The 27,125-nt window shown below is 40.6% G+C and overlaps 3 protein-coding genes across 3 annotated transcripts; all 3 read right to left on the bottom strand.

Moving 5' to 3' along the window:
• Positions 1-1,724: 1,724 nt before the first annotated feature.
• Positions 1,725-15,240, bottom strand: LOC102715339 (protein SUBSTANDARD STARCH GRAIN 4, chloroplastic). The gene is made up of 23 exons (XM_006643768.3): positions 13,302-15,240; positions 12,771-12,969; positions 12,589-12,648; positions 12,233-12,337; positions 11,035-11,175; positions 10,876-10,938; positions 9,988-10,215; positions 9,809-9,892; positions 9,056-9,213; positions 8,436-8,961; positions 7,694-7,864; positions 7,522-7,581; positions 7,225-7,347; positions 6,162-6,437; positions 5,998-6,063; positions 5,729-5,860; positions 4,589-5,410; positions 4,078-4,358; positions 3,607-3,839; positions 3,188-3,426; positions 2,889-3,080; positions 2,370-2,642; positions 1,725-2,266 (listed from the first exon to the last, which is right to left on the bottom strand). The coding sequence occupies exons 1-23, from the start codon at positions 15,095-15,097 to the stop codon at positions 2,120-2,122; spliced, it is 6,375 nt and encodes a 2,124-aa protein (XP_006643831.3). The 5' UTR covers positions 15,098-15,240; the 3' UTR covers positions 1,725-2,119.
• A 1,553-nt stretch (positions 15,241-16,793) lies between these two features.
• On the bottom strand, positions 16,794-19,345 carry LOC102714774 (ABC transporter F family member 4). The gene is made up of 3 exons (XM_015840438.2): positions 18,642-19,345; positions 17,511-17,769; positions 16,794-17,384 (listed from the first exon to the last, which is right to left on the bottom strand). The coding sequence occupies exons 1-3, from the start codon at positions 19,041-19,043 to the stop codon at positions 17,026-17,028; spliced, it is 1,020 nt and encodes a 339-aa protein (XP_015695924.2). The 5' UTR covers positions 19,044-19,345; the 3' UTR covers positions 16,794-17,025.
• A 1,661-nt stretch (positions 19,346-21,006) lies between these two features.
• Positions 21,007-24,376, bottom strand: LOC102715056 (syntaxin-32). Its single transcript, XM_006643767.3, has 5 exons — positions 23,999-24,376; positions 22,885-23,135; positions 22,604-22,773; positions 22,082-22,279; positions 21,007-21,505 (listed from the first exon to the last, which is right to left on the bottom strand). The coding sequence occupies exons 1-5, from the start codon at positions 24,249-24,251 to the stop codon at positions 21,346-21,348; spliced, it is 1,032 nt and encodes a 343-aa protein (XP_006643830.2). The 5' UTR covers positions 24,252-24,376; the 3' UTR covers positions 21,007-21,345.
• Positions 24,377-27,125: the final 2,749 nt, after the last annotated feature.

The following is a 27,125-nucleotide window of genomic DNA, read 5'->3' as shown; positions in this document are numbered from 1 at the left end:
ACTTCTCCCTCGAATCATATATATTAGGTGTCTAGAACAATATTTGATCGAACTTTTAAAACCTTTGATTATTGATGGTATATCAAATGGTAGTACAAAGTTATCGAATAGTTTTAAGGTTTTAACTAAATCTTCTAGATATCAAATATTTACCCCAGAAGTAGTAATCAAAGTATCTATATGGCACAACAACTATGATGTTTCTTTTCAATTTTTCCTAACGTTATAGGGAAATCGTATTCTGAAGTAAATCTAACATCCAAAATCACAACTAAGAATACATGGATCTTGCAAAAGAATAAGGGGCACATAGAACACCATATACAAAAATTTTAGGAAGAAAAGAAAAGTGTAAATCAAAGAGACAAAGAAGGAACCTGGTACCTGTAGATCTGGACGTTGGGAGATCAAGGAAGATGGCACCATGTTGGTGGAGGGAGCTCAACCCATCCCAGCAAGATCGACCTCTTGCTGGATAGATCTTAATCACCAACAAAGGGATCTCAACAACTAGCAAAGGGACCTCGACAAGGGAAGACAAACCGTGTTGCCTGCTCTTGATCGTCGTGGTTTTAAGAGCAGCCAAGCACATCGCATCAAAGAACAAATTAGGGATTTTATCTGGCAATAGTAGATCTCAACCACCAACAAAAAGATCTCGCCAACTAGCAAAGGGATCTCGACAAGGGAGACAAGCAGTGTCGTCCGCTCTTGATCGTCGTGGTTTTAAGAGCAGCCAAGCACATCGCATCAAAGAACAAATTAGGGATTCTATCTGGCAATAGTAGATCTCAACCACCAACAAAAAGATCTCGCCAACTAGCAAAGGGACCTCGACAAGGGAGACAAGCCGTGTCGTCCGCTCTTGATCGTCGTGGTTTTAAGAGCAGCCAAACACATCGCATCAAAGAACAAATTGGGGATTCTGTTTGACAATAGTGCTTAATGGCGGCGCTGTTTAGGAGCAAGGGGAGAAACCAAGGAGAGTAGGAAGGCGAAAAGAGGCAAGCCGTTAGGTCATATTTAATTCCTATTTTACAGTAACAATTTAGGCCTCTATAGCCCAACCCCTCTTTGTAGCTTGATAACCATGCATTACCATTTTAAATGGGCCAAGTTTCCTGAAATAATATAATCTAATTGTAGCCCGGCCCAATATCTAAGATACAAATAGCACCTAATTAAAAAAATACCAAAAAATTGGTATGATGGTTTTGGCGCAATGATTCTATTAGAGTAGATCCTAGGCTGGTCGAGTGGTTGCTTAGGGTCCCCACTAACTGGATCATCGTTTTGCTTATTGTAAGCATAAGAGAAAGTGCACATCTCTTGGCTTATTCAGACAATAAACAAAACAACATATTTATAAATAAAAAATACTTTATAAATAAAATTTTTATATATGTATTCTTAGCGATCCAAAAGTCAAGATTAGAAAATAAACTACAATAAAAACATCCCTAAAATCAACTTGAAATTTAAGATTGAAAATTTAAATTTTACTTATAAGCATAAAAATAAGCGAAATATGAGGATACATATCAACGATTAAAAAATAATTTTCAAATAGAATTTTCATATACATGTTTTTAGCAATCTAAGCCAATGCTGAAAAATAAAACACGATAAAAAAAATCTAATGGATAATACTACCTTTTGAATACAGATTAAAACAGTCAGTTAGTCAAATACTCAAATGCTGAAATAAAAACAGTTGTACCAACCATAGTTATAACAATTTTATTGCCATACCAAACGGGCCCATAGCTATGTCTACCATTGGGGACGCTCTCACCACACGGACATTACCGGAGTCAATTCCACACATCGATGGACTCAAAAAAAGTTAGAAAATTCTACTACGTATATAATTTATGCAGGTTCTTTACAGCTCACGTTAACTAGCTAAGGAGATAAAACTTGCTACCTATGTACAACCCCAGAAACTTTGTTTCCGAGAAAAAGAATGTAGATACACCAAAGATCAAAAACACAAACACAGAAAGTTTACATGTACAACTGCTTGCCAAAACTTTCACTATCTACAAGAACAATTGATCTTTGTACAGAGCAGATGCCATTCCCGAGCTCCAGCTTTGCGGCAGTGCCAAAAAATGAATCAATCTTGGGACGTCGCAGAGTACTCAAAGAGGAGTCGATTGGACGGCGTAGATTGGAAGAGAACACGGAGCCTACTGGTTAGCTGATATATGAGTGACCACTGCATCGCCATTTCTGAATCTTTCATCTGCCTGACAACAGAGGCCTGCAGAACGATGGAAGCGATTCAGGTCAGATGCTATTCATGCAGAACATTGTGCCAGTAAGCTTAAAACGCTTAGCTTTTCATAACTTTTGAAAGGTTATACCTGAAGGCGCCTTCCAAGTTGCACTTCGACCTCTGTAGCAAAAGAGATATTGTTTGCCAGTGATTTAAGCGGATCAACTGTTGGGTCTACAGATAGTAAACTTGGAATCTGCGGGGCATAAACCAGTCGCCACCGTGCTTGACCAAATTCACCCTTGCCTTCAATCCTTGGCATCAAAGTTTCCAGTGTTGCAGTTGCGAGCTTCTTGAACGCGAGCTGTCCATCGCCTTCTAATAGTGACTCCGCAAGCTGTGACTCAAAAACCTTTGCAGCCTATAAAAAGAAATGAACAAAAGAATTGTGAAGAATTAGGCATGATAGGAGGAGCACACAAATTTAATTGTTTTATGTCGCTATGTCAGTCATGGATAGACCGCTGGCAATCAACCAATAAACGGTTCACTAAGCAGTTGCACCTTATTGTATGATAATAAAATCCTAAAGTATAGTTGGAAATGAACCAAGGAATTATCAGACCTAAAGTAAAGCTAGCTAAAGTTCATGGTAGAAGTGCCTTACCTCACTGGGTGAAAGAACATCCTGGTCGACAGAGCGTGTGGAGGTTACAACAAGATTGTCTTGCCACATGCTCGCTCGACTTTGGATTTTAAATTGCCACTCAGATCCAACAAGAACAAGATCCAAAATAGGATCCAAACCAAGATCCGGCTCAAATTTTGCTACATTCAAATGATCATTTTTAAGTCTTACCTGCGTATGTATAAAAACATATAACCACAGTCACCATAAGAATGTATAATTAATATAAAATGGAATAGAAGATATGTATCACAGGGCTTAAGAGTTATTACGCTTACCTGAGTAGCAACCAAGTTGACCTCACCATTTTCAAATGTTAAGACACCCTTAGGTCTTATGTACTTTGGATGAACCATGCCATTAAGCTCGAGGTCACCACTCACGGCAAAATTCAAAATTAAGGGATAAACAATCCTTAATTCAGGTCCAAATGTGAGTTTCAGATCATTGAGTCGAGCATCAATGTTTGGCTTAAAACTTCCATGCTCATGCGTCCTTTCAGTTTCTGATTGTTGACCTAACACATTAAATTGAATGGATAAAAGAATGGGGGAGAGGATTAGAGAAAAAAGAAACGCTGCTGTCCACTATATCGTGTACAAACAAGAGTTAGGAACTGAATAAGCTAAGCACAATGTATTGGTAAAAGGGACTTGCTAAAATGTTAGTGGAGAACAAAAATAAATGGACTACTTACTGTCTGTCCTAGTTGATAATGATCCTAAGAAGTGCGAGACATCCCGTGAGACTGTTCTTTGGTCAAAACCAGAAGGAAGTGAGCTGGATTTATTTGAAGCCAGCCGAGTGGCGACAGCACCATTGCCTTTATCATGAGGCAAATATGCTTCACCATGGCTTAACCGAATCATTCCAGAGACATCTGGCCGCAAGATTGAGCCTGTGACCTGCAGCTGGCTATCTACTTGGCCACTGCATAAATCAACACAAAAGCATCTTACACAATAAGAAGTTATAATAAGAGGTCCTACACATTGTGCAGTCAATATTAATTTATGACGTGTCAGATCAGCACATTTCTGTTAAGGAATGTGATAAAAATTTTAGAAGACAACCAATCAGATCACTGCCAACACCCACAAGGCACTGGTCAGCAAATCTGTCGCACATAAAGTTTCAAGATATAAAAGGATGAAGTACTGGTAATGACCTCAAAATATTTTTTGCTCGTATGTCCAGAACTTCACATTTCAATTCAATCTTGTCATTGGCTGATGGCTCACTATTGTGGAGAGGTAGAGTCCCTTTCATTGACAATCTCCCTTTCCTCCCGACTCTGCTTTCCATGGAATTGATACATAGTCTGTTGGATATAACATGAACATTACCAGCGAAATTTGTCAATGGTGTCCGAAGGAAAGGAGAAGCCACAGTTGCTCGATGAAATGAAGCAGATCCATCAACAACGGGCTGATCAACGGTGCCTTTAACCTTTCATCCAAACGGCAAAGACAAGGAGAAAAAGTCATCTCGAGTGAATGCACAGGTGTAACAAAAGAATAACTATTTAAACTGAAATTGATGCTTAATAGATTGATTTCATCTTACAGTTTTCGTCAATTCAAATTAATGCCATATAAAAAAGAAAAAATGAGTAAACCTATACTATTTAGTCATGTGTTCCCTTAATGGAATTATGGGGATTAAGCAAGAATGGGCACCTGGAGAAGAACTTCAGCATAGCCTTGGAGCCAGTTTGAGTAAGGACTCAGTGCAGTTATCAACGTCATACCCCCATCCTTTATATCTGCATTTATTCTCACTTCACCCGGTTCTAGCATATTCCAGCTTAAACCCTTCAGGCTTTCAGCTAATTGAAACTCCCAACCCTCATCAGGCTTGTCTCTCATGATTCTTGTTTCGCTGATGTCATTTGGCAATCCTCTGTCTTTTGCCCAAACAGGGATTCTTATTATACCTTGTTTACCATCACCTCCTTCCAGTTCTTCTTCTATGGAGTTGCTGTCTACATAAGTAACAGGAATGCTACCTTGAATGTTAACATGCCCACTCTGTATGGTTGGTTCGAAGTTTGCATCGAAAACAAAACGGCTTGTTGGGGTTACAGAAGCTAATACTTCAGCTCTTCCAAGATCAATGCCTCCAATAGTGCCATCAAGAAGTCTTATTTGAACATCACATTCAGGTTTTGCTAGAGTGCCTCTCAAATCCCCCTCCATATGTAAAATACCTTTGATTGGTGTCAACCATTGCCTCAGAAAATGAATTGAGTCTGTGGTTGATGATTCTATAGCCTGAACTAATGCTGGTATAAGACCAACTGGAAAATTAAGAACAGCAAAGTGAAGATTTGTTAGTGGGCCAAGAATTGATCCATCAGCGTGAAGGGTGGCATTATCCTTCTGAATAAATAACTTATCAAGACGCAGGCCATCATTATTGCTGTATGAACCAGATGCCAGAACACGCTGTGTATTGTAAGTGCCCCACTCCCAGTCTTCACCACTGAAATCGAACTCGGCCTGTAGTACATAAGAGTATTACATTTGAGTTTAAATATATAGGCAAAATGGCTATTATATAAAGAAGATTGGTCTTCGAGGAAAAAAAATGTAAAGAAGATTGTCCTGCTGATAGTTTGATTGGAATTTCAAGCTTCTGTAGAGTTGCCCTCCAAGAGACAACAAAGAATGTAAGAGAAACTAATAGCTATCTTAAACACTGCAGGGAGACCAATGTAGCTAAAAAAATTTATGTTCAATCCACTTCACAACTGTTCTAAAAGTCTTAACAAAAACACTGTAAGTTAGTTACCAATAATTACTTCCTGAAATGCCCACCTTAGTATCACCGTTCCCTCCACCACTGGCATCAAGAGAGCCACGCCAATAACCTCTCAGTTCAGCTAAGCCAGGAAGAGTTATATCCTCAATTGTATCATCATCCAACCAATCAGGGTACATTTCTGATGCCTGGTGCAAGCAATGGGGTATAGTTTGACACAAAGTAGCAAATGATGGTAATAGTAACAAGAACAATAATAAACGCAATCATATAACATTATAATAACGTAATATAAGATGCCAGATTCTTTGCCTTAGTACAGTACCTTTAGTTGGTCATGAAGACTCTCAGCATTGAATCCAACAGAATTCAAAGATTGCATAAAAAGTTCCTGAAAAGAAAAGGAGGATCAAATGGCTCTGTCATCCAAATCTCTGACAAAATATTGTCCCTCCAAAGAGAATGAAAATTGTATAACCAAAAGTACACCTTTGATCTGGAACGGATAGCTGGATCTGTACTTCGAGATAGAAGTCTTGCCAAGGGAAGCATTTCAGCTACTTCTGCACCTGGGACTTCTAATCTCATCCTCCACCTGCCCATTGAAGACATGATGCTACCAAGATGCCCTCCCATTGCTTTCTCTATGAAACCATTACTCTGGTTTTCCATATGAAATCTATCACGTGTTCCAGGAAAAACATACTCCCCTTGAAGTTCATACTTGCTATTAGCTTGCTCTAGGACTGATTTTTCCATAGTAATCTGGGTGTTGAAAAGAAAATACAAGAGAATGGCTCAAGTGAGCACTAAGGTGGTTTCTGACTTATGATAAAACGAAGATAACAACCTTACTCGGAAAATCAGAAAATATAAATAATGCCAGGAAAAGCAACCCATGGACATGAAGACACATGGATTAATTTCTAATTTTCTGCTGGGAAACACAAACATTGGAGATGCTAGAAAGGATAAATTTGCTCCATGCCATTGAGATCGCCGCCAAAGTAGCAAAATAATGTCACAAAGATCAATAGGAAAATGCCATATTAAAGAACAAAAATAGATAACAAACCATTTTTTTTTGTCCAGAGTGTCAACGGAGAATTCTAACCTCAATCTGTATTTTCTTTCCCTTCATTATTTTTTCCTTCCCTATTCTCCAGTCCATAAATCCACATAATGCCCCAGAGTAGCCAAGAAGTGAATGGAAATCTAATTTCTTTCTAATTGATGGGTCCACAGACCAACTGACATCTTAACAGCAATGGTATTTACTGGAGTTATTTTTTCCTTTTTGTGTTTGCTATGGCAATTCTAAGCCCAACATCTTCATGGCAGCCCTTTCCAACATAAGGTCAATTTGATGGCACGGAGCAAAGTTAGTCTGCTCTGCTCGATACCATAAATGAGTTATAAACTTATAATTGTAACAGTGAGTGCAGTATCCTCACAACTACACTCTTATATTCTACCAAGTGCCAGACATGGGATATGAGTATGACTGTGTCTTCAGCAAACACAAAAGCAATATATGAAAAGAAAAACTCACAACATCACCACTCCATCGAGCAGCTATATCAAGCGATTCACCAAGCATGCCACTAAATTTGGGGCGGATAACTGATAACAAACCATGACCTCTTCTTTTCTGGAAATTAAGCTGGAGTTCTGCCTGTAACAAAGAAAAGGTCCATGTGTAAACTTTTTATATAAGCATCAGGAGTAATTACAACCTAAAAACACATGGGACATAGTAAAATCAACCAAAGAGAGCTATATACAGTTATAAAAGAAGACTGGTAAATTTAAAATCAAAATAAATCCTATTCATCTAGGACAATGTTACCTTCTGAACAAACCCACGTAAAGAAGCAAACTCCAGCTCATCAAGTGGCAAATTTCGAACCTTACAACAAGGAAACAAGGATCAAGAAAATTAGACATTCCTCTCCGAAATTCACAATGCTCTAGAAGGATCTGTTGGCAAGTAGTAACATATAAGCATGCCAGTTGAGTACCTCCAAACTAGTCAAATTTCCAGGGTGATAGCAGATATTAGATCTCAGCTGCCCCTTTTGGAGGAATATTGACAGAAGCCTTCCATCTTGAATGGCGTCATGCGTGCCAAAAAATAATGGCCCATTCACTTCTATGGAAAAATTTTCATCAGGTCTGCCTGTAGCATTTAACTGCTTGGCCATGGAGCAGAAGAAAAAAATGAAAAGAGGGCAAAAGTGGCGTCCATACATGTAGGATACTAAAATGCAACTTTAAAATGCATATGTGTTCTCGATTTTATTATAGTTTGTTAAGAGTATGTTATCATTGAAATGAAGTCTGTTGAAGCAGTATAAACACAATTGGAAACATAAGTGAATGAAATTGGAAAGAAAAATATACCTTTGTGTATACATAATCATCAAACCTTAGTTAAAAGGCAGATGGTGGATATAGAGTATGTAGAACTTCCATTTTTACCATTATGTTCATTAATTGGTTTTGACTCTGTTTTGAGGTGATGGAAATATGTGTTTAGTGTTTTAAAAGGTTAAATGTTGAGAGTGTTTTAATTTTAAATAAAAATCCTCTATATAGACTAAGGTCTGCCTGCAGAATAATCATTTTGACAGTTGTTCTGGGTGCATAATGCACTACAACAAAGAAATTTACAAACAAGAACATAATGAAGCTAAAAAAATAACATTTAAGTTTAGAAATTAAATATAGATGGGTCGGAAGAAGCATTTCATCACAAATTACCATTACAGAATCTGGTGATATGGAAAGAAAACCAGTAGATTGTGGTGCCAGCATAAGTTGGTTAAGTTTTATTCCTGACATAGAAATCTCACCAACAAGCCTTGATACATCACTCTCAAGCTTACTTTGGTCAATGATACCTAGTAAAGCACCATAATTCTTCTCATCAATTAACTGGCTATATTTCACCACTTTTCCTTGAAATTTGAACCTTCCAGATGCCTTCAAATGTAAAGGTCGTGGCGAATCAAAAGGTATCGAAGAAGCTATATGAGCAAACTCAAAGCCTCGCATTCGTAAATCCAAATCCACACCCTCCACAATCAGTGGCATAATTTTTTTCATTTGATACATCTCCTTGTGCAGCAAATAATCATTGATATATGATGTTTGAATACGAGTATTTAAATCAAAAGAAACTGACGATGAGTTGACCATAATATAATCATGTGCAATAACGATATTGCCACGTGCATCTGAAAAAGAATCTTCTGCATTTGGTGCAGCCCATTTGATATCAAATTTCCTGTCAGATATTATCCACAGTTAGATCAGGAATAAGAAAAAGAGCTGGCCCAGTAGGACAGTAGGACTGCAGATGGCACATCTAAGATACTCACGGCCTAATAAGTGAACCAGAAAGTCTAGTCTCTCCATTGAGCTCTCCAATTTTGAGTGGAATCAGCTGGATGCCTCCAGGAATGTAGCGATGCAAAACCTTGTCAAGTAAAATGCTCCCAGACAAATTAATGTCCATAGCAGAATCATCACTTTCACCCTGCAGAGATCTAAATACATATTATACTTGCATACTTTCATAACTAAGTGTAGTAGTAGTGTATGGGGCCATATTCCTTCAACAGAATAGAAACTAGTAGGTTGAGAATGGCAAATTATCCATTGGATTGGCATTGAATGTATAATAAAATTACACATAGGTACTTTGGTACAATATTGCATTCATTAGGAACTTCAATGGCACATAAGAATAAGAAGTGGTTGACTATTTGCAGAGCCCTCAACAATAGTCATTGTTGTAAGCCCAGAAAAGCTCCACTAGGATTCAGCCACATTTACAGCATAACAGAACACTGTGAATAATGCATGAAGGATGTGGACGAAATGATTTGCATCGTTTAATTCCTATACTAATTTTCATTTTGCAAGAGTACTGACTATATCATCTAATCCTTACTCATCACAATCCAAAAACTTCCAGTTTATTCTCAACACAGAGTGAGCAATCAGGAAAGCATGGGCTATTTAAAATAAAATGAATACACTCCAGAAAAAGTAGAAATAAGTTAGATGCTTAAATTTAATACAGATGTGAAAGCATGTGTGACTGGGTCTGCAATCAACAGCAACAGTACCTCTGGGCAAATCCAAGCATTACCAGCTCCTCGAATTTCTCCACCATCCAAAAGGCATGCTCGAATACCATATAAATCAGCAACCTTAGCCAGTGAAAATACAAAATAGTAAGAGAAAATCATTGCCAACATTCATAAACTTCAATACTGGAAATAATGGTGGCTATAGTTGTGCTCACGCAATTATCAAGGTTGAAAGTAAAATTTGCTGAAACGTGATTGAAGGGAATATGATCAAAAGCTGCCACTGCACCAGACTCTTTGTTTTGCATCACGGCTTCAGAAGCTGCTGATGGAAGCATGCCAGATACTGAAAGAGACTTTCTTGAAACAATCCCACTTCCAACAAAAACAGGAGCATCAAGAGGTCCTTGACAGTTAAATACGGCAGTAACAGAACCAGCCAACTGAACGAATTAAGTAATATATTAATACCAAATCTTAAAGGATGAATATGAAGATATGAGCCATAAAGGTGTTTTAGCAAACATTTATATCATCATTAGGCCATTATTATAAAATATTAAAAAATGAGGTTGACACACATAGCCTATCCAAAAACTGATTGTATAATTGTATGCACAACAAAGAAGCTATTTTTGAGATGAACCAATAACGCAAAGAAATGAAATGGATATCAAATGATGCACCTATATAGGTTAGCCACTTAATTAGGTGTTACCATACAGACTTTGGCCATACAAAAACACATCCTATATAAGAATCAAAATTATCTTTCATTGTGCTACATATTTGGGCTAAATGTAGCTAAAAATACATTTTGACTTCAGAACTTCAGATGGAAAATATTTAAACTGAACCAGGCAGTACAACACTATGTGCAATACACTGTTCTTTTTCACTAAACAGCAATCTCTTCAACATTTTTTAATTAGCACAGATACAAAACTTATTTCTAATAAAGTATAGTTAAATCATATGTGACGTGTCCACATATGGTCCAGCCTTTATGCAATTATGTGGAAACAAACCAACTCAAAATGTATGAAGGAATCCAGGATCTCCATAGGAGTTCAGAAAAACTATGAGAGGAACAGTATTTGTACCGGAAACATTAGGGGTCTCATTTTCATTGTTTTCATAAGTGCATTAACTTCAACTGATGGAACCTGGAAAGAGGATCAAAATTATCGAGATTAATCACTGTTACATGACAGAATACTTGAATGATATATCAAATATGCACTTAGAAAGTTTAAAGATACCTGGCACATTAGATGAAATTCTCCATCCTCAGGATTTAGACCAAAATCACCAGAAGCTTCTACCGGAGCATCACCAAACCAACCACTTGCATTATGCAGAAATACTCTTTGACCACGAAAAGAAAGAGTTGCCACTATATCCTGAATGCATTCAGGATCTAGTTAAAAAATACTAATCACTTACACTTCAAAAAAGTACCACATATGGCAGCATAGCTATACTCCACAGCAAGATGTTAGTCCCCATAAAAGGTTAGTACCTCTGTCCCAAAATATAGCAACTTTTGGCTATGTGTCCAGTTCTTGGGACATAACTATTCCTCTAACCTCATTATTAAGCCTAGTATTTCCATAATTATGATTGTTACCTTGAAATGCTAATGACCAATTCATTCTTGGGTCACTAAGGAGTGGTAAGAGCTCACCCTGATGACACTAGTCTATACACATTTAAAGAAGGCAGTGGTGATAGTAGGGAATCTGCCACGCCACCTATTCCCATTGTAAATTTTACAAATTACCCCTTGAGCTTCTTAATAGTAAGAAACAATCAAATCTAGATGGATAGCCACATATAAAATCAAATTAACGTGAATATTCCCTAGCAAAAGATGGGTAAATATATTTTTGTTTATTTTAGACAATATTATAATATTTTCTTTTATCCGTGGCAAAGCATAGGAATTCAACTAGTGAACATTAATATGCAGATCATGTTCCTTCCTCTTTCAACTCATTCTGGTCCAACATATGCAAGAAATTTACTACATCCAAAGTCAATGAAAACTTAAGACACTGTAAACCTATGACTGCAGTATGTTGCTTACAATCAAGTACACCCAATTGTTTCTCAGATCTTGAAATTCAAATTCCAGGTTAGCCTTTATGCATACAAAGCAGAAAGTCCTAGATGCTCCAGAAATGTAATTCCATTGCTTTTTCTTCTTTATTTTCTCCCAGTCAAAAGTGATGGTCATTTTTCACCCCACAACACGAGTATCAGTGTTTATTGATTGAACGTCAATGACAAAAGAGAACTATGGTCCACTGGTGGTCAGGTTACAGCAAATTACCAAAAAAAAGCTTCATATCATTCTAATATGTCTTGTGACTTGAAAGAAACAAGGAAAAAATATGACCCACTGGTGATATATGCAGAATAGGAGAAAACAGATTATTGGGTTAAGGACGAACATACTGAAAATGATGATGGGGCATCTAATATCTGAAAAGCTAGGCCTTTCACATCAAGTTGGCCATGAATGGTTGGGAAATAATCACCCTTCGACATGCAGAGATGCACCTGGAGGAACAAGAAGATGAAATGTCTGCTGAAGAAATTTATATGTTCAAGGCTTCAATAAAGACCCCACAAAAAAAAAAGTTTCGGTGAGACCTGGATGACTTGATAAAGATTGCAATAAAGCCCCAAATAAGTTTAGTTATTAAGTACATATGGAAGTCACGTCTCAGGAATTATTTTCAGAAACATGCATGTGTGACCATACAAGTAGTGGGGAAATAACATGTAAGAGATCAAGTTTAGAAGATCACCTCGCCGGTAGCTCTTCCTTTATGCCAAACAACAGGTATTTCGAGGATCCTCTCAAAAAGCTGCACATGAAAAAAACACTCTTTGAAGACAAAGACCAAGGATACTAGCATTCAGCACTCTTATTTGAGTCAGAGAGAAGTCTAAGAAAAACAAACCAGCGGCAGAAAAATAGCCACATTACCGGAGCAAAAGCATTGACTACATTCAGATTAGCATGCCATGTTTGCTCAGCTATGTCAACAAAAACATCCGTAGAAAGATACCCCCCTCCTTGAGATGTCCGGTCTTGTCTCCACTCCATGCAGTTCCCAGTGACATGCACATGTACACGATTGTAACAGTTTTTGAACTTGATGTGTCCATTAGCATGTTTCATTTCCCTACAGTTGGAAGGCAATAAGTCTAATTGAAGTAGTGGGATCGTTTAAATGTACAGGCGGCCATTATTGAAATTGTGGCAACTGTAAGCTGGGGAAATAAGATCAAATAATATGAACCAGAAAACAAAATAGAATAGAATATTTTATACTTTGTACACTGAACTACTGAAGGTTGATTGCTACTGGATGCAATAAATTAATGGGAACAGGCAAATGGTCAAAAGAAAATCACAACATGTTTTTTTGCGGCCGGTATGGTAAACACATTAAAGCATGGCAAAAAGCAAGTAGTCCAGTATTTGTAATGAAATCGGATAGTTACAAGATCAAACCTTGGTTCTTGGTCACCATAACCTAGAAGCATCAGGTTCCCTCCATTGAAATATACAGAATCCAGGGTTATGGGAAGAGTTTGTTGAACACCACCAGGATGGATCTGGCCAACACCTTGTGGAAGTTCAGCAGACACGTCTCCTGGACCAATAGCAAAAAGCGACCTCAACTTCTGCATTTGAACATTCAGAGAAGCTGATGGTGCATTGAACCTGACAGGGAACCCCTTCACTTGGAAGGGCCAAAATGATGCCCAGTTATGAGCATGTGTGCATGAGCCAAAAGCCCCAAAATCAAATCCTTGCTCATGAACAAGATTATCTTCAGATACATTTTCATGCTTTTTCAACACAGGGGCTTCAGATAATCTGACATTTTTATCGCAGGTATGTGAACTAATCTGACTAGGTTGTTGGTTATGAGAACTTTCATTCAAAGCAGCATCTGTATTGCAGATCAGCATTGCACTTGCGAAATTGCCTTTCTCTGGCGGTAATTCACCATAATCTGTAGATGTTATCTCAGAGGATTCAAGTGGCCCATCATTTGAACTAACTTCCTCACCGCCAGCATTCATATGACCTCCACCAGATGAGCTTTTACCAGGACCAGGTGATGAGTCATCAGGATTACCACTACACTTGTTTTGAAAATATGCAACAGCAGCATACGCGCTACGCCTAAGGATCCTTTGCTGAGAAGAATTGTCAATGTCCGATATCAACTTGCTGTGAGCCTTCCTCCTGTACCTGCGCCTGCTAGGGTTTGGAATCATCCTAGACCAGAAGCTGATCCCTGGAATACGAGCTTTCACGCCGAAGGATTTCTCCAAATCGGCGTGTTTCGAGCCAGAGTCGATGCCTGCATCTATGTGATGGTCCTTCCTGTGCATTTCATCAGCACATAGGGGTGGGCTGGATTTCCCAGTATCAATAGGTCCATCGTCTTCCATCATCTCATCGGTGGAAGGAGAAATTGATTGGGTACTAGGAACAATATATCCCATTTCGGCAGCTTCCCTCGCAGCCTTATCCCTCTCCTCGTACCACTGCTCCGCGGCCTTCTCCCTCGCAAGCCTCCTGGTCTTGGTGCGGGAGTCAATGCCCTCCTCCCCTGAATGGCGCTTGGGTGAGGCCTCGGACGGCGTGGGGATCCCCAGCCAGGAGAAATCCTTCGTCTGCGCCACGAGAACGGAGGGTTCGGACAGCACGGCGTCGACGACGACCTTCCCCCTCCTGAGGCTAGCGAAGGGCCGGAGCCTGATCTTCATGACGGGCACCTCGGCGCAGGAGAACTCCTCCCGGTGCGGGCCGACGGAGCAGGTGTGGAGGGTGATCCCGAGGGGGGAGACGCTGCGCACGCGGCCGAGGTGGACCTCCCGCTGGAGGTAGTCGCCGAGCGCGGCGCACGCGGCGGGGAGGAGCCGCGACTCGACGAAGGAGCGGGCCCGGAGCTGCGCGTACCAGGAGAGCGCGGCGGCGACGGAGAGCGCGGCGGCGAAGACGGAGCAGCGCACGAGGAAGAGGCCCTCCCTCCATAGCGGCGCGAGGGAGGCGAGCAGCGGCCGCGGGAGCAGCGGCTGGTGCGCCTGCGGGTGCTGCGGCGCGGGGCAGTCGCTGGAGTCGGAGACCTTGAGGCGGAGCAGCGGCGGCGGGTCGAAGCGGGCCCGCGCCACGAGCGGCGTGTGGCCGCAGCCCCCCTGGCGGCGCCGCGGGCGGCGGCCGCGTCGGGACGGGTGGAGGAGGAGGAGGGGAGGCGGCGACAGGAAGGGCGAGGCCCGGAGGCAGTGCGACATTGCGCGGTGGCGACCGGCGGCGAGCGGCCTAACCGGTGACCATTTGATTTGGCCGCGTCGTTGCGTGCGTGCGGCGAGCGAGACGAGAGATGCTTGCCTCCTCTCCTCTTTCTCTCTCTTTTCTTTTTGCCTCTTGCTTTGCTTTATTTTATTTTATTTTATTTTTGGGTTTCAAGGAGACCTTTTCTGCTCTTGTATTGTTTTCTGACGATTTTCGTTTAATATGTTATTGTTGTAGGCTCAAGTGTGAATATGAGTGTAGAAGAAATAATTTATAAGTAAAGTCATATCTATGTTATTATTGTTTTCCATGCTGAAAATTAGATTAAGTTGGAAAAAAATAAAATCAACTCTAAAATTAAGCTTTAAAATTTTAAATTTTGGTTTTAACATATAAGGCAAGCAATAGATGATGAGAGGTGGAGTGTATTCAATTTGTCGTAGTATATACTCTCTCCGTTTTATAATGTAAGATATTTGATTTTTTTTGTTTGCGATGTTTGATTTTTTTTGTTTGCAATGTTTGATCATTTATCTTATTCAAAAAATTATAAAAATATCATTTATTTTACTTATGACTTATTTTATTATCCAAAGAACTTTAAACATGACTTGTCATTTTTATATTTATATTAAATTTTTAAATAAGATAAATGGTTAAACGTTGTGATATAAAAGTCAAATATCTTGTATTATGAAATGAGGAGAGGTAGGTAGTAACTATTAAAAGATCGTGATCGTCTAATCGACAAAACGCTCAAAAGGGTTGGCGTGTCTGCTTCCCTACGGCGGAAGAAGAACAACGAAAAGACAGAACACACAAAGAAGAGCAATCACAGGAGATTAACACAAAACGACTATATTTGTTATCAAAATTAAAACATTAAGGGGAAATCAGTTAGACCCCAAGTTTAGATTTGTACCATCCAAAGTTTACCGTACAAGTTTCTAGTGTACTTTAATACCATCCAAAGGTTACAAGGTTTAGATTTTTATCACCAAACATTTAAAGGCCAGTAGTGCCAAACGGCGGTATGTTACACGTTTCAGAAATTTGCCTGTGTGACATGTGTATTCGAAATTTGATGGCCATAATTTGCAGTTTTTTTAAATTTGAAATAGAAAAGGTAAATCTCGGGCGTAACACAGTGTATAATTTTAAACTCATTTTAAATCTATATGCCTCAAGGTTACGACAATATATGCACGATTCATATTACGAATTTACGATGAGATGCGCGTAACCTGAACCTTGAGCCACCCGAAAACAAGTTTACACACGAAATGATGTCCACTCGCAAGCACACTAGATAAAAACAGGGCCAGAAACCACAGCCAGCTACATCCATGATAAGCTATTCTACTCCAGGAACACTAACACCATAATGACGAGACTGGATAAGTGTGACACCAACAACATCAAATTCCAGAATGATAATTACCAACATCAAACTTTACAATTGCTGAAACAGCATTTGAACCATTTCCCAGATTACTCATTCAATCCCCACATGACCACATAGATCCATCCACAGCTCGCAACAGTTGATTGACACTGTGATCTCAAATTCTCAATGCCAAAAACTATCTATGCACGCAGACAACTGTAGGATGGCATTGTTTCATTGAGCTACAGGAAGAAAAGATATGACAACATTCGAGCAATCACTGCAGCAAGAGAGAAAGAGAACGACAGTACCCAATTAGCCCTCTCACTGGCCATGCCGTCCATTAAGTTCCACTGGGTCAAAGATTCAAAACACAATTACATGACCGTTTTGAGACCAGGAAGGCCTTTAAGAATTCGAAATGAATCTCAGAAAGGCGCTCCAAGGTCATAAATACAACTCAAAAAAGTTTATTGTGAGTCCAAAACGAACAAGGGGATTTTTCAAACTCAGAACATTTTTCAAAACTTTGGCGGCCATTTACCGCACAGGTTGCTGGTTGTAATGGTTCTTCTCTTTCTTCTTGGCTGCCGCAAGCCTAGCACTCCTAGCTGCAGCCTCGGCAGCTGCAATTTTTGCAGCCGTGTCCGTGTCTTTGCCTGATTTCTTTTTCTTCATTGAAGCCATCTTCTTTAGGCGCTCCTTCACATCAATAGAGGTTGTGTCTTCATCAGGTTCTGCACTGGCAGTCTCCTCTGTCCCATCAGCTGGTTCCTGTGTTTCTTTGGCCTCCTTTGCTTTCTTGTTTTTCTTCTTCTTGGAACTCTTGCTCTCTGAAGGTACTGCTGCATCTTCCTTTCTCTCTCCATCACCAGTTTGGTTTGAACCTTTCTTCTCAGCTGCAAGGGAACATAGTGTGAAAAACATTCAGACCACCCAACCATTGAGACAGACATACATAGGAACACACAAACACTCATCAAGTATAATTTCAGCACCATAAAAGGATATACTGTAGCGCTTACCATTGTTTTCATCCTGTGCAGCATTGCTTGAAGCACCAGAAATTCCCAACTCAGCCAACACAGCATCAAGTTCAGCTAATTCCTTCTTTTTCAACTCCTTTTTGGATAGTTGCCTCTCTGTATCTTTAGGTGGTGCAACTGGAACTGAAGCTTTCTTACCAGCTGATTCAGCAGGGGCATCATCCTCTTCGTGCTCAGGTTCATCCACAGCACCATCATCAACCTCATCATCGAGGTCCTCATCTTCACTCTCTATTTCCTGCAGTGTGTAGAGGCAAACACATATAAGAATGCTACCAATCAGGCATAAAGTGGCAATACTCAAAATGCAACACCCAGATTTTCTCTTAAATTCATTAGTGTATTCAACATAAGTCAATTATTTTCTCACATTTTGCATCAATCATTTACCTCTCTAAAATCTAATAATAAAGAAGAATTTTGAGGGAAAAAGAAATCATTTATGAAGAAATATAATATATCATGTTCATGTTCAGCCAAATATTGTGGGCTCTTATTTGCGGCATGGATTCGCCATGTGAAGTTATCAGCTAAGCATACACTGTATGACAAGAAACAAAAGAAACAATCCTACAGGTATAAACAGGCCTACCATATATTTTCTTATATCAAGTAGGGCTACACTTCCAGTGTTAGATTATTTAACAAGTACCAAAAGGATTTTCACTGTCTTGATCCACCACTTACGTATCCAAATACCATTTTGTAAAATTATCATACATAAATAAATGCAGATGAGATATCTCATAGTCCTCACTTACCGTTTAGTATGAACGCATACATAGCTTGTAAAACTAATTATGCAAAAGCATAAGTAAACCTAGCGCATTCTAACCTCAGGCTACAGCTTCAATACCCACATATAAATCCCTGCGTCTGCCAACCATCACAGTTGCCAAAATTAATCCTGCAGGCATCACCACTACCACTACAGCTAACAGAATATACCCTACCTCGATCCAACAAGTACTCGCATATGTGTACAGCATCTATTTGTCATCTATAATCAAACATTACGCAACACAACGGCGGATTTAATCAAGCGGAAAAAATTCATGCGCAGCAGACAGCACAAACAAGACAGACAGGTATTCATATGGAGAAATAAACCTCCTGCAGGGCCGCGTGCACTGCATCGTCCTCCTCATCCTCATCCTCCTCCTCCTCCTTGGCCCCGTCATCACCCTGGCCGGTGCCCCAGACGGGGCGAGGGGGCGCGGTGGTGGCGAAGTAGTCGTCGTCGTCGTCGTCCTCGACGTCGGCCCAGGACTTGGTGGTGAGGGGCGCGGGCGCCCAGAAGACCTCCTTCTGCTGCTGCTCCTGCTGCTGCTGCTGCGACGAGGGCTGCGCCTTGCGGCCGTCCCTGCCCCTCCCCGAGGAGGAGCCCCCCTTGGCCTTGTCCCCGCCCTTCTTCTTCTTCTTGAGAGTCTCGAGCGCCGCGAACACGTTGCCGGTGTTGAGCTTCACCTCGTCCCCCGCCGCCGCCGCCCCCCTCCTCCCTCCTCCCACCATACTCCCTCCCTCCCTCTCCTGCCCTCCCCAACAACAAATCCGCGCACCGGAATCTGAATCTGGGGTGTGGGGTGGGGGGAGCGCCGACCCGCCGATCTAGGGGCTGACGCGTCGGCGGCTGCTGATCGGGGCGGGTGGGAGGCGGCGCGGCGCGGCGCGGGAGGGGCTAGGGTTTTGGTCGAGATGGGGGAGACGCCGCCGTCGCGTGGGTTTGTTTAGTGCGTGCGTGTTAGGTCGCGGGCCGATGAGGAGGAGGAGCTCTGTGCGTCTCTCTCTCTTGTGCGTCTTGCCCTTCCCTTGCCGAGTTATCTGTATGGAAAACCTATCCGCGTGGGATGGGGGGTGGGGGTGGAGAATGGTGTCACGCTCCTGCGAGCGTGCGCCGCTCTCGGCTCTCCCATCTCGCCTCGGGCAAGGCCCTTGCAGCGGCGGCAAGGGGATGGAGGAAACCTGATCCGTGCAACCAAATCGTGAATTCAGAATTGAGTTTATGACGAGGAGGTTTGTATATCTTATTTGTTATAAAAATATGAGATGATATGGGACGTTTTCGTCGTTATAAATAATATAACCAAATGTTTTTTACTCGACAACCGAGTCAAGTAAAGTAAAGGCTCTGTAGCACGATGGATAAGCTGCAACATAAAAACGCTAGTGTATGAAATCATAAAAACGCTAGTGTATGAAATCTTAAATACCATGTTTGAAACCCAGCAAAGCGGAATTTAACTTCCTTTTAAGCTTGTCAATGCATTTCACTTTTTTCCTTACATTTTGATGTCTTTTATATTAAAAAGTTTTTTACATGTGCGGTTTTTATATATTTCTTTTTTGGGAGCTCAATTTAACTTGCTGTTAGCCTTTTACATGTCTGCCAGTGTATTTAATTTATTTTTTCCTTATATTTCGATTTATTTCTTTTCTTGGGAGCTCAATTTAACTTCTTTTTAGCCTTTGACCTGTCTGCCCGTGCATTTGATTATTTGTTCTTTGTATTTTGATTTATTTCTTTTTGCCTTTTATATTAAAAGGCATTTTACCTGCCGATGTAGTTTTGATTTATTCTTATTTTGCCTTTTATATCTTGATTTATTTATTTTTTTCCTTTTCATATCCAATACAAATCTAAATCAATGCGTTAGGGACGCAAATTTCCTTTGATTTTTTTAAATAATCCAAGTAGGAATACAATTAAAATCTAGCAAAAGGATTTCGTTTATATTTTGTATTAAAAAAACAAACAGATGGTTTGATATAATAGGGCATTAAATTCACATCCAATTTAGATTTTAGTCTCCACGCAACATCACCGCTCACCATCGTTCATTGTAATAAAAAAATTAGATAGATTGAAAACTAACAGGTTATAAATAGCCGTTCTTATGCACTGTTTAAAATTGAATATTGCAATCACATAGAGGAGACAGAACTTGAGCCGAGCTTTTATAAGCCGAGCCGGGCGAGGTTCCACCCCTAGTGCTGATCTAGAAGAAACACAATAGAAGAAAGACAAGGAAAGAGAGAGGAGAGAGATAGGGAGATTAGGTGGCATGTGACATGTGGATCAACCGTTTTATATTTCTTTATGGATGAGTAGAGTATCATGTTAGCACCACGTAAGCAAAAAAACCATCTAGGCTGGGACCGAAGGGATGGATTCGAACCGTACTGCTAGTTGGAGGATGTCCAAATACCCAGTTTTTGGAGTTTATGGGCGTATTTTAGACAGAGGGAAGGGTTCAAGGGTGAAAAATACATATCCCTATTATAAAACCATGTCAATGTTCAGAGGGACAATCTATATCCGACTTATCTGCATGTGCCATATTGTTGTTTTATGATATCTAATTGCTTCGATATACCGATGGTATAGGACAATACTCCTTATGTCATACCTATAAAAGAAACAGGCAACAAAAGACGTGCAAGAGAAAGCAATAATGCATGCACATACGAATTTGGCTTTGAACATCAAATCGCCGGGCCATCACACGTCTACAAATCACAACACCACAACCCTTTCAGCGTTTCACAAGCTTGCAGTGACAGAACTTTTTTCCCCCCTTCGACATAGTTTACCACCGCGTGTCATGAAATGGTACATCAAACATGTTGTAAAAATATAACAGAACAGTTCTGGAGCTTCTCCCAATTTACATGACCACAAAGGGCTAGACGGCTGCTTATCATCATCCGAGTGAAAATTGTGTACATGGTGTAGTTTGGTAAAAATGAAAAGAATATACTACGCATAGCAGGCAACCATGCAAAACATTCGAGGTGACATTGTCAAGGGGAGAAATCATGCAACGAAGAATATGAAGATCATGAGGAAAACCATCAGCACAAAGAATATCTTCATCATCAGCCACCTGTTTGATGAAATGCTGTTGAGATACTTCAGCAGCTGGCCCTGCGCTCCCTCGACATTGGCTAGTGTGTCATCCATGTTCTCATCAATTCTGTCACGGGTAGTGCAAATTTTAAACCCAACGTAATCTCACAAAAATACTATGTACAAATCAACCGCAAAGCTAATCTGTCAGGAGATAAACAATCTCAAGAGCTCCATGAATATAGCTACTCCAAACTCAGCCCTATGCATGAATCCACATCGAGTAGGCAACTAAATGTAGTGTGCATGCAATACATAAGCATTTGTGTGCCAAAACATGTCCAATACTAAATGTAGCGAACAAAAGACAGCAACAAAAATTATAAGAACCAAGACATGTCCAATTGCCCATGGCACAAACACATGCATAATCTATTTCTGGCGTTTGGGGCATCAAAGGTATTTCAAGTTTTGGCATTATTAGAGGAAAATTTGAGACCAGACACCATGCACAATAATCCATGTTTATCCCTGTATTTCGAGAAAATGTTCATCTCTTTAGCACACAATGGAAATATATCTGCTATGGGATTAGAGCATATCTTGAAGCTTATAAGTATTTAGAATAATGATATGAACTTGACCATAGGCGCAAGACAGTCAACTCATGAATTAAATCAAACTTTTGTAGAAGAGCGTTCACCTGATCGCTAGTTCTCCCTGTTGAGAAACCATAGTTGCCAACTGTGTAAATATGTTGCTCAGCTCATGGATGGTTGATTCAACATTTTGAAGAGCCTCTGCTCTACTCTGCATGTAACTGTCCTGCTGTACTAACTGCTGCTGCATGAATGGCTGAGAAGAAGATGATGATGCCCCATGGTCTCCATTAGTCTTCTTCCTGGTGAACAGAAGCACAAAAGGGATATTAACATGCCAAAAGGTTCACTGTTAACTGAAGTCGGCGAATTATCATTGCGTTGTTCTTAGTGGGCAGCACTGAGACGTGCAACAAGCTGTTTGAGGTAAATAACTGGTAAACAAGAAATTTATTACTGTGTCTCCATGCAACTGCTAAACTGCTTTTACATGACCAGATTGGTTATCAAAAGCTGGTTGACAAGACAGTAGGCTATAGAATGGCTACCGTGGCTTTCTATCAAGTAGCACATTACCCCAAGCAGAGCTTTAATGGCTTAACTTTGTGCATGAGCAAGTTTTATACCTCTGAAACAATGGCGTAGAGGCAGAATCACTGGCCCATGGTGCTGGGGGCACTGAGGATTCAGGCCCATCCCTGGCGACAAGTGGGCGTTGACGAATAAATGGATTTGATGCATCCTTCGCAGCCGATGAGGAGAACATTTGTCTTCTATTTTCATGAACCTTCAAATTCTGTACATTAGAGGAAAGACTGTAAGTAGTCTATTTTTACTGAAGATGATGCCAAAAAAACAGGGCAGCATGTATTTAAATCATGCAGGCATCTAGAAATTTATATCTTACCTCTGTCCGCATGGTAAGAACTTCCTTAAATTCTTTTGTTGCACTCATCAGGCGATTTTTGAGATTGTCCACGACTGTAGTGGAATGACTTGTTGTATCCTTGGAAAGATTCCCGCTCTCATTTTGTGAGTTGCAGTGAACCTGTAGGTCTACAACAGCAGAATTCAAAGCAGTGATATCTTTCTTGATAACTGCAGTCAGCTCTTGTATCTCTACTGTAGGGTCATCAAAGACAGATGTCCTCTTTGCAACTGCAAATAATACAAATCACAAAATCAGCAACGCCCACAGTGTTAAAAAGAAGTTTATTAGCAAAGCATTGAAATAATATTCGTATGTTCAAGTATTTAGGCACAACTTAGCAGATAAACATGGGGCAAACAGATAGTGCATATCATAGATTCATATTTCACAGTGGTAGGTCAGGGAGCTAAAACATCTTCTGAGGATAGTACGCTTCAACGAGATACATCTAATTTCTAAATCCAACAGGACCTAGCAACTTCACTCTAAAAACATCAGCCACTATTACAACAGCTCTAACCACCAACCTCCACAGCATAAATTTCAGCAGATATGATGAGTTTGCATTGAACACAGTTACTTGTACCACCATTCCGCGTGCACAATACCAGCACATCATCCGGTTTCAATTAGAAGAGATAATGCTCATGTTAGATTCTTGAGAACAGGTAATGAATCAAAGCAACATCCTACTTCCGATCTAGTAGAACCCCCAAATTCTGCACAACATGTCATGACACGAATGCAGAACAACACATCCTGCCTATGCCGAAATAACATCAACGAAAGCACGAGGACCCTAATGCGTGGGCTGACTGGGCACTACAAGATCAATCAGCGTAGCAGATAGATGTAATCGAAATATCACAAATTCACAAACGTGCATTTATAGTTATAACATCTAACACAGCTAGCAATCATCGGCAACCAAAGTGGAGTACTAACTAATATCCCTATGCTACTGGGTTCGATCGAGGACGAGATCTAGCGCGCGCCTCGAGATCCCACCCGCCCCATGGTTCGCGGGGGAACCAGCAGCTGAGACCGACCAACGGAAAGGGGAAGGAGGGGGGCGGCGAAGGAACCATACGCTTGGCGAGGCGGGCGAGCTTCTGCGAGGTCTGGTGGATCCCGAGCCCGATCTTGGAGGCGCGGCGGTTGAACTCCGACTGCACCGACGCGGCCCCGCGCGACACGTCGAGCGGGCCGACGCCGACGCTGCTGGTGGGCGGCGCCCCGGCGGAGCCGGACGAGGAGGCGTACCGCGCCGCGCTCTCGACGGCGGCGCGGAACTCGCCGGTGCGGTCCCGGAACGACGCCGGCGCGGGCCGCGTCGAGCTCATGGCGCGCGCGGGAGGAGGAGGAGGATCTGGATCTGGACCGGATCGGCGGGTGGGTGGCGGGTCGCTGCGGGAGGGAGGCGGAGGGGATCGGAGCGTGATTTGGTGGGAAGGGAAGGGGGATGGGGAAATGAGTTCTTGCTGTTTTTCCTTCGCCACAGGGGGTTGGGAGTTGGGGGCCTTGGTCCCGAAGCACAAGTTTAATTTTGTTTGGTTTTGAATAAGTTTATTATTTTCAGGGTATAAATAAATATATTTGAAGTGGATAATATAGAGGGTAATTGCATTGATTGGTAAGTAAATGGAATACGTAATTCTAGTCCTTTTACTTTTGTGTTGGAACATGTGATATGGGTGAAAATTAAAATTATTTTAGGATGGAGTATTTAGTATTATATAATTTATAGGACACTTCTAATTTTAGAATTGTAGTGTATATATTTTGGGAACCAAATTATATTACGAAGTAGTCAATACGTTTCAAATTCTAAGTATTTATATAATTTAAATTTTATCCCAAAATATAAACGATTGTTCATTTTGTTAAAAAACAAAATATAACAAGCTTAGAACAACTTAGAAATATTTGTATTTTGGAACATAGAGGTATATAATGTTCATGTTTTTCAGAATATAACAAGCTTGTTATACATCATATGAATGATATTGTCCTATTTATCATAGACCTACCCTGGTCATTGGATTAAGCCCCAAAGGTTAAGGAAATATTTTCCACCTCCCCATCGCAAATAGAGAGACACTAAGAGAGTGGGAGTAAAGGGGAGTAAAGGGGAGTAAAGGCGGTAGCATGGATAGAATAAACTCAACGGCAATAACTTTTTCAATGACGATGCAACGACAATGACTCGAACTCCGATAATAATGACATATGAGACAGATGTAAGGGGGTTGGCGGGAGGGGGCAGCTTTAGAGTTAGACCACAAAGAGCAAAAGCTTCGTAGTGGATGGTGGTCAACAAGGAGGATGCGCGATGAAACTACCTCGATTGCAGGAGAGGTGGAGAGTGGTATGATGGTGTCCGAGACAAGGGTGACTCATCAGAGCGATTAGGAGATGGGGATAACAGTGGCTAATCCACCAAAGGTGGCGCTGGAGATGAGGAGGAAGAAGTAGGTTTAGGGAAATTTGTGAAAGAATTTAGGAATGCAATGCTCGCAACGGTGGAGATGGAGAAGAACGAATGAGATAGGGAGGGTGTGGCTGACGGGCCATGTCAGCATTACACCTGCGACAATCATTCTATAAGACATCCGCTATAGTACAATTCAAAATCTATATGTTCAATTATTTGATTAGGAGTAAAACAAAAATAAGGCATGTAGACCGGAGAGTACCACCATTCAGTGGTAGAACCCATGAGATCTAATTTGTACACGTCGAAATGTTTGGGTGATGGATATGATTTTTGCGTTCCTTTATTCGAATTTTTATTTTCAGGGGGAAAAAGCTTTTCGATTATTATTTTCTTGCGAAATTTATTGGGCCTGCACCGCAGAACACACAGTGCTTTTACAACTTGAGCTGTTGAGCCTGACAATAATCGGACATTTGAGCCCTATTTGTGACCAAAAGCCCAAAGGAAGTCTGGAGGTGTATTCATGGCCCAGTCTTGAGTGCCACAGATTGCGGCCCATCATTAATTCAGCACTCCAATTCTTCTCTTTATTATTTGCCAGACCTTGCTTCTATCCATTATCCTATTATAAATTCTGTAAAATACTTCTTAAAATTAAACGATAAATCTACTGGTTTTCTTATGTTTATGCTTATAACACAAAAGTTGAACTTACAGCTTAATTTTGTGGTTTTTTCATCATAATTTATTTTACAACATTTGCTTTTGAATTACTCAGGACATATAAAATGTTATGATGATCTTTCATCCTTAGCAAAGTACGATCATTCAGCTAGTTTGTTTTGTTTTTTGGTAAAACCTTGCAATGTCAATGTGACACTCAAACTTAGGCACCAATGCTTGAAACACATATGATCTTTTAATTACTCTACATGATAAGGCTGAAACTTTTGACTGAACAAACACTACAATTACACTGCACATCTACATGCATTCACACTGTTAATTAAGTTCAGTCTTAGACTGCAGAGAGATAGAGTGCTTGTGAAAGAGGCAGGCTTGTTAATTTAGCCTTTACAAAGAACGGCTGCTTTGATTGTGCACAGTGAATAGTTAGTTGGGTAGGCAGCAATCCATCCAAATATAAACACATCTATATTTGTATGCATGACAGATACATCACAGTAGGCAGAAAAGCATAAAGTGATCTCATGATCATCAGGAGCCAGCAGCCATCTGGATTCCAGGCACATTATTAATGTTATCACCATCCATCTCCAGATTAGCTAGCCTTCTCTGCATCAAAGGAGCCAAATTGGGTATTCAGAGCAATGAACACATGCATGCATGAATCACAAGCAGCTTCAGTGCCTCACATCACATATTCACATGGCAGTTTTCAGAAGATATGCATGCACTAATTGAATACACTGAATTTGAGCCTGAACATATGTGCTCTGAATGTCAAACAATGTTACTCCACTTGGGCATGCACTCCTATGTTTGTGCTGACTCCATTAGCATCCTCTCTCTGTCCTATGCATGCATTCATGTGTCAAATTGTAAAGTGATCAATAGCTTATACTAGCTTGAGATTAATTGGTTAGTGGGGTGGATATGATAAAAGTGAACGGCTAAGATTAGCTAGCTAATTACCTTTTTGTAGTGGGAGATTGATAGATAGATCTTTTCTTGGCAACTGCTACTACTTGTCTGCAGATATCTGCTCATAATGGTCGATAGCTCGTCTAAATCACATTTCTCTCGAGCTGCAGATTTC

Source organism: Oryza brachyantha, chromosome 1 (genome assembly GCF_000231095.2).
Source record: "Oryza brachyantha chromosome 1, ObraRS2, whole genome shotgun sequence".
In the NCBI taxonomy this organism is placed as follows: Eukaryota; Viridiplantae; Streptophyta; class Magnoliopsida; order Poales; family Poaceae; genus Oryza; species Oryza brachyantha.
The sequence above is the reverse complement of the archived record's forward strand: the minus strand, read 5'-3'. Positions and strand labels throughout refer to the sequence as shown.

What these genes read in the sequence shown, in the direction of transcription:
- LOC102714774 (XM_015840438.2), bottom strand. Translation starts at nt 19,043, where the DNA reads ATGGTGGGAGGAGGGAGGAGGGGGGCGGCGGCGGCGGGGGACGAGGTG. An exon ending in TGCACGCGGCCCTGCAGGAG is followed by an intron (nt 17,770 to 18,641) that starts GTTTATTTCTCC and finishes TACACACTGCAG; the next exon opens with GAAATAGAGAGTGAAGATGA. An exon ending in TGCACAGGATGAAAACAATG is followed by an intron (nt 17,385 to 17,510) that starts GTAAGCGCTACA and finishes GTTCCCTTGCAG; the next exon opens with CTGAGAAGAAAGGTTCAAAC.
- LOC102715056 (XM_006643767.3), bottom strand. Translation starts at nt 24,251, where the DNA reads ATGAGCTCGACGCGGCCCGCGCCGGCGTCGTTCCGGGACCGCACCGGC. An exon ending in GCTCGCCCGCCTCGCCAAGC is followed by an intron (nt 23,136 to 23,998) that starts GTATGGTTCCTT and finishes TATTATTTGCAG; the next exon opens with TTGCAAAGAGGACATCTGTC. An exon ending in TTCTTACCATGCGGACAGAG is followed by an intron (nt 22,774 to 22,884) that starts GTAAGATATAAA and finishes TCTAATGTACAG; the next exon opens with AATTTGAAGGTTCATGAAAA.
- LOC102715339 (XM_006643768.3), bottom strand. Translation starts at nt 15,097, where the DNA reads ATGTCGCACTGCCTCCGGGCCTCGCCCTTCCTGTCGCCGCCTCCCCTC. An exon ending in CTTTCAACCTTGATAATTGC is followed by an intron (nt 9,893 to 9,987) that starts GTGAGCACAACT and finishes TCACTGGCTAAG; the next exon opens with GTTGCTGATTTATATGGTAT. An exon ending in GAGGGAACGGTGATACTAAG is followed by an intron (nt 5,411 to 5,728) that starts GTGGGCATTTCA and finishes TATGTACTACAG; the next exon opens with GCCGAGTTCGATTTCAGTGG.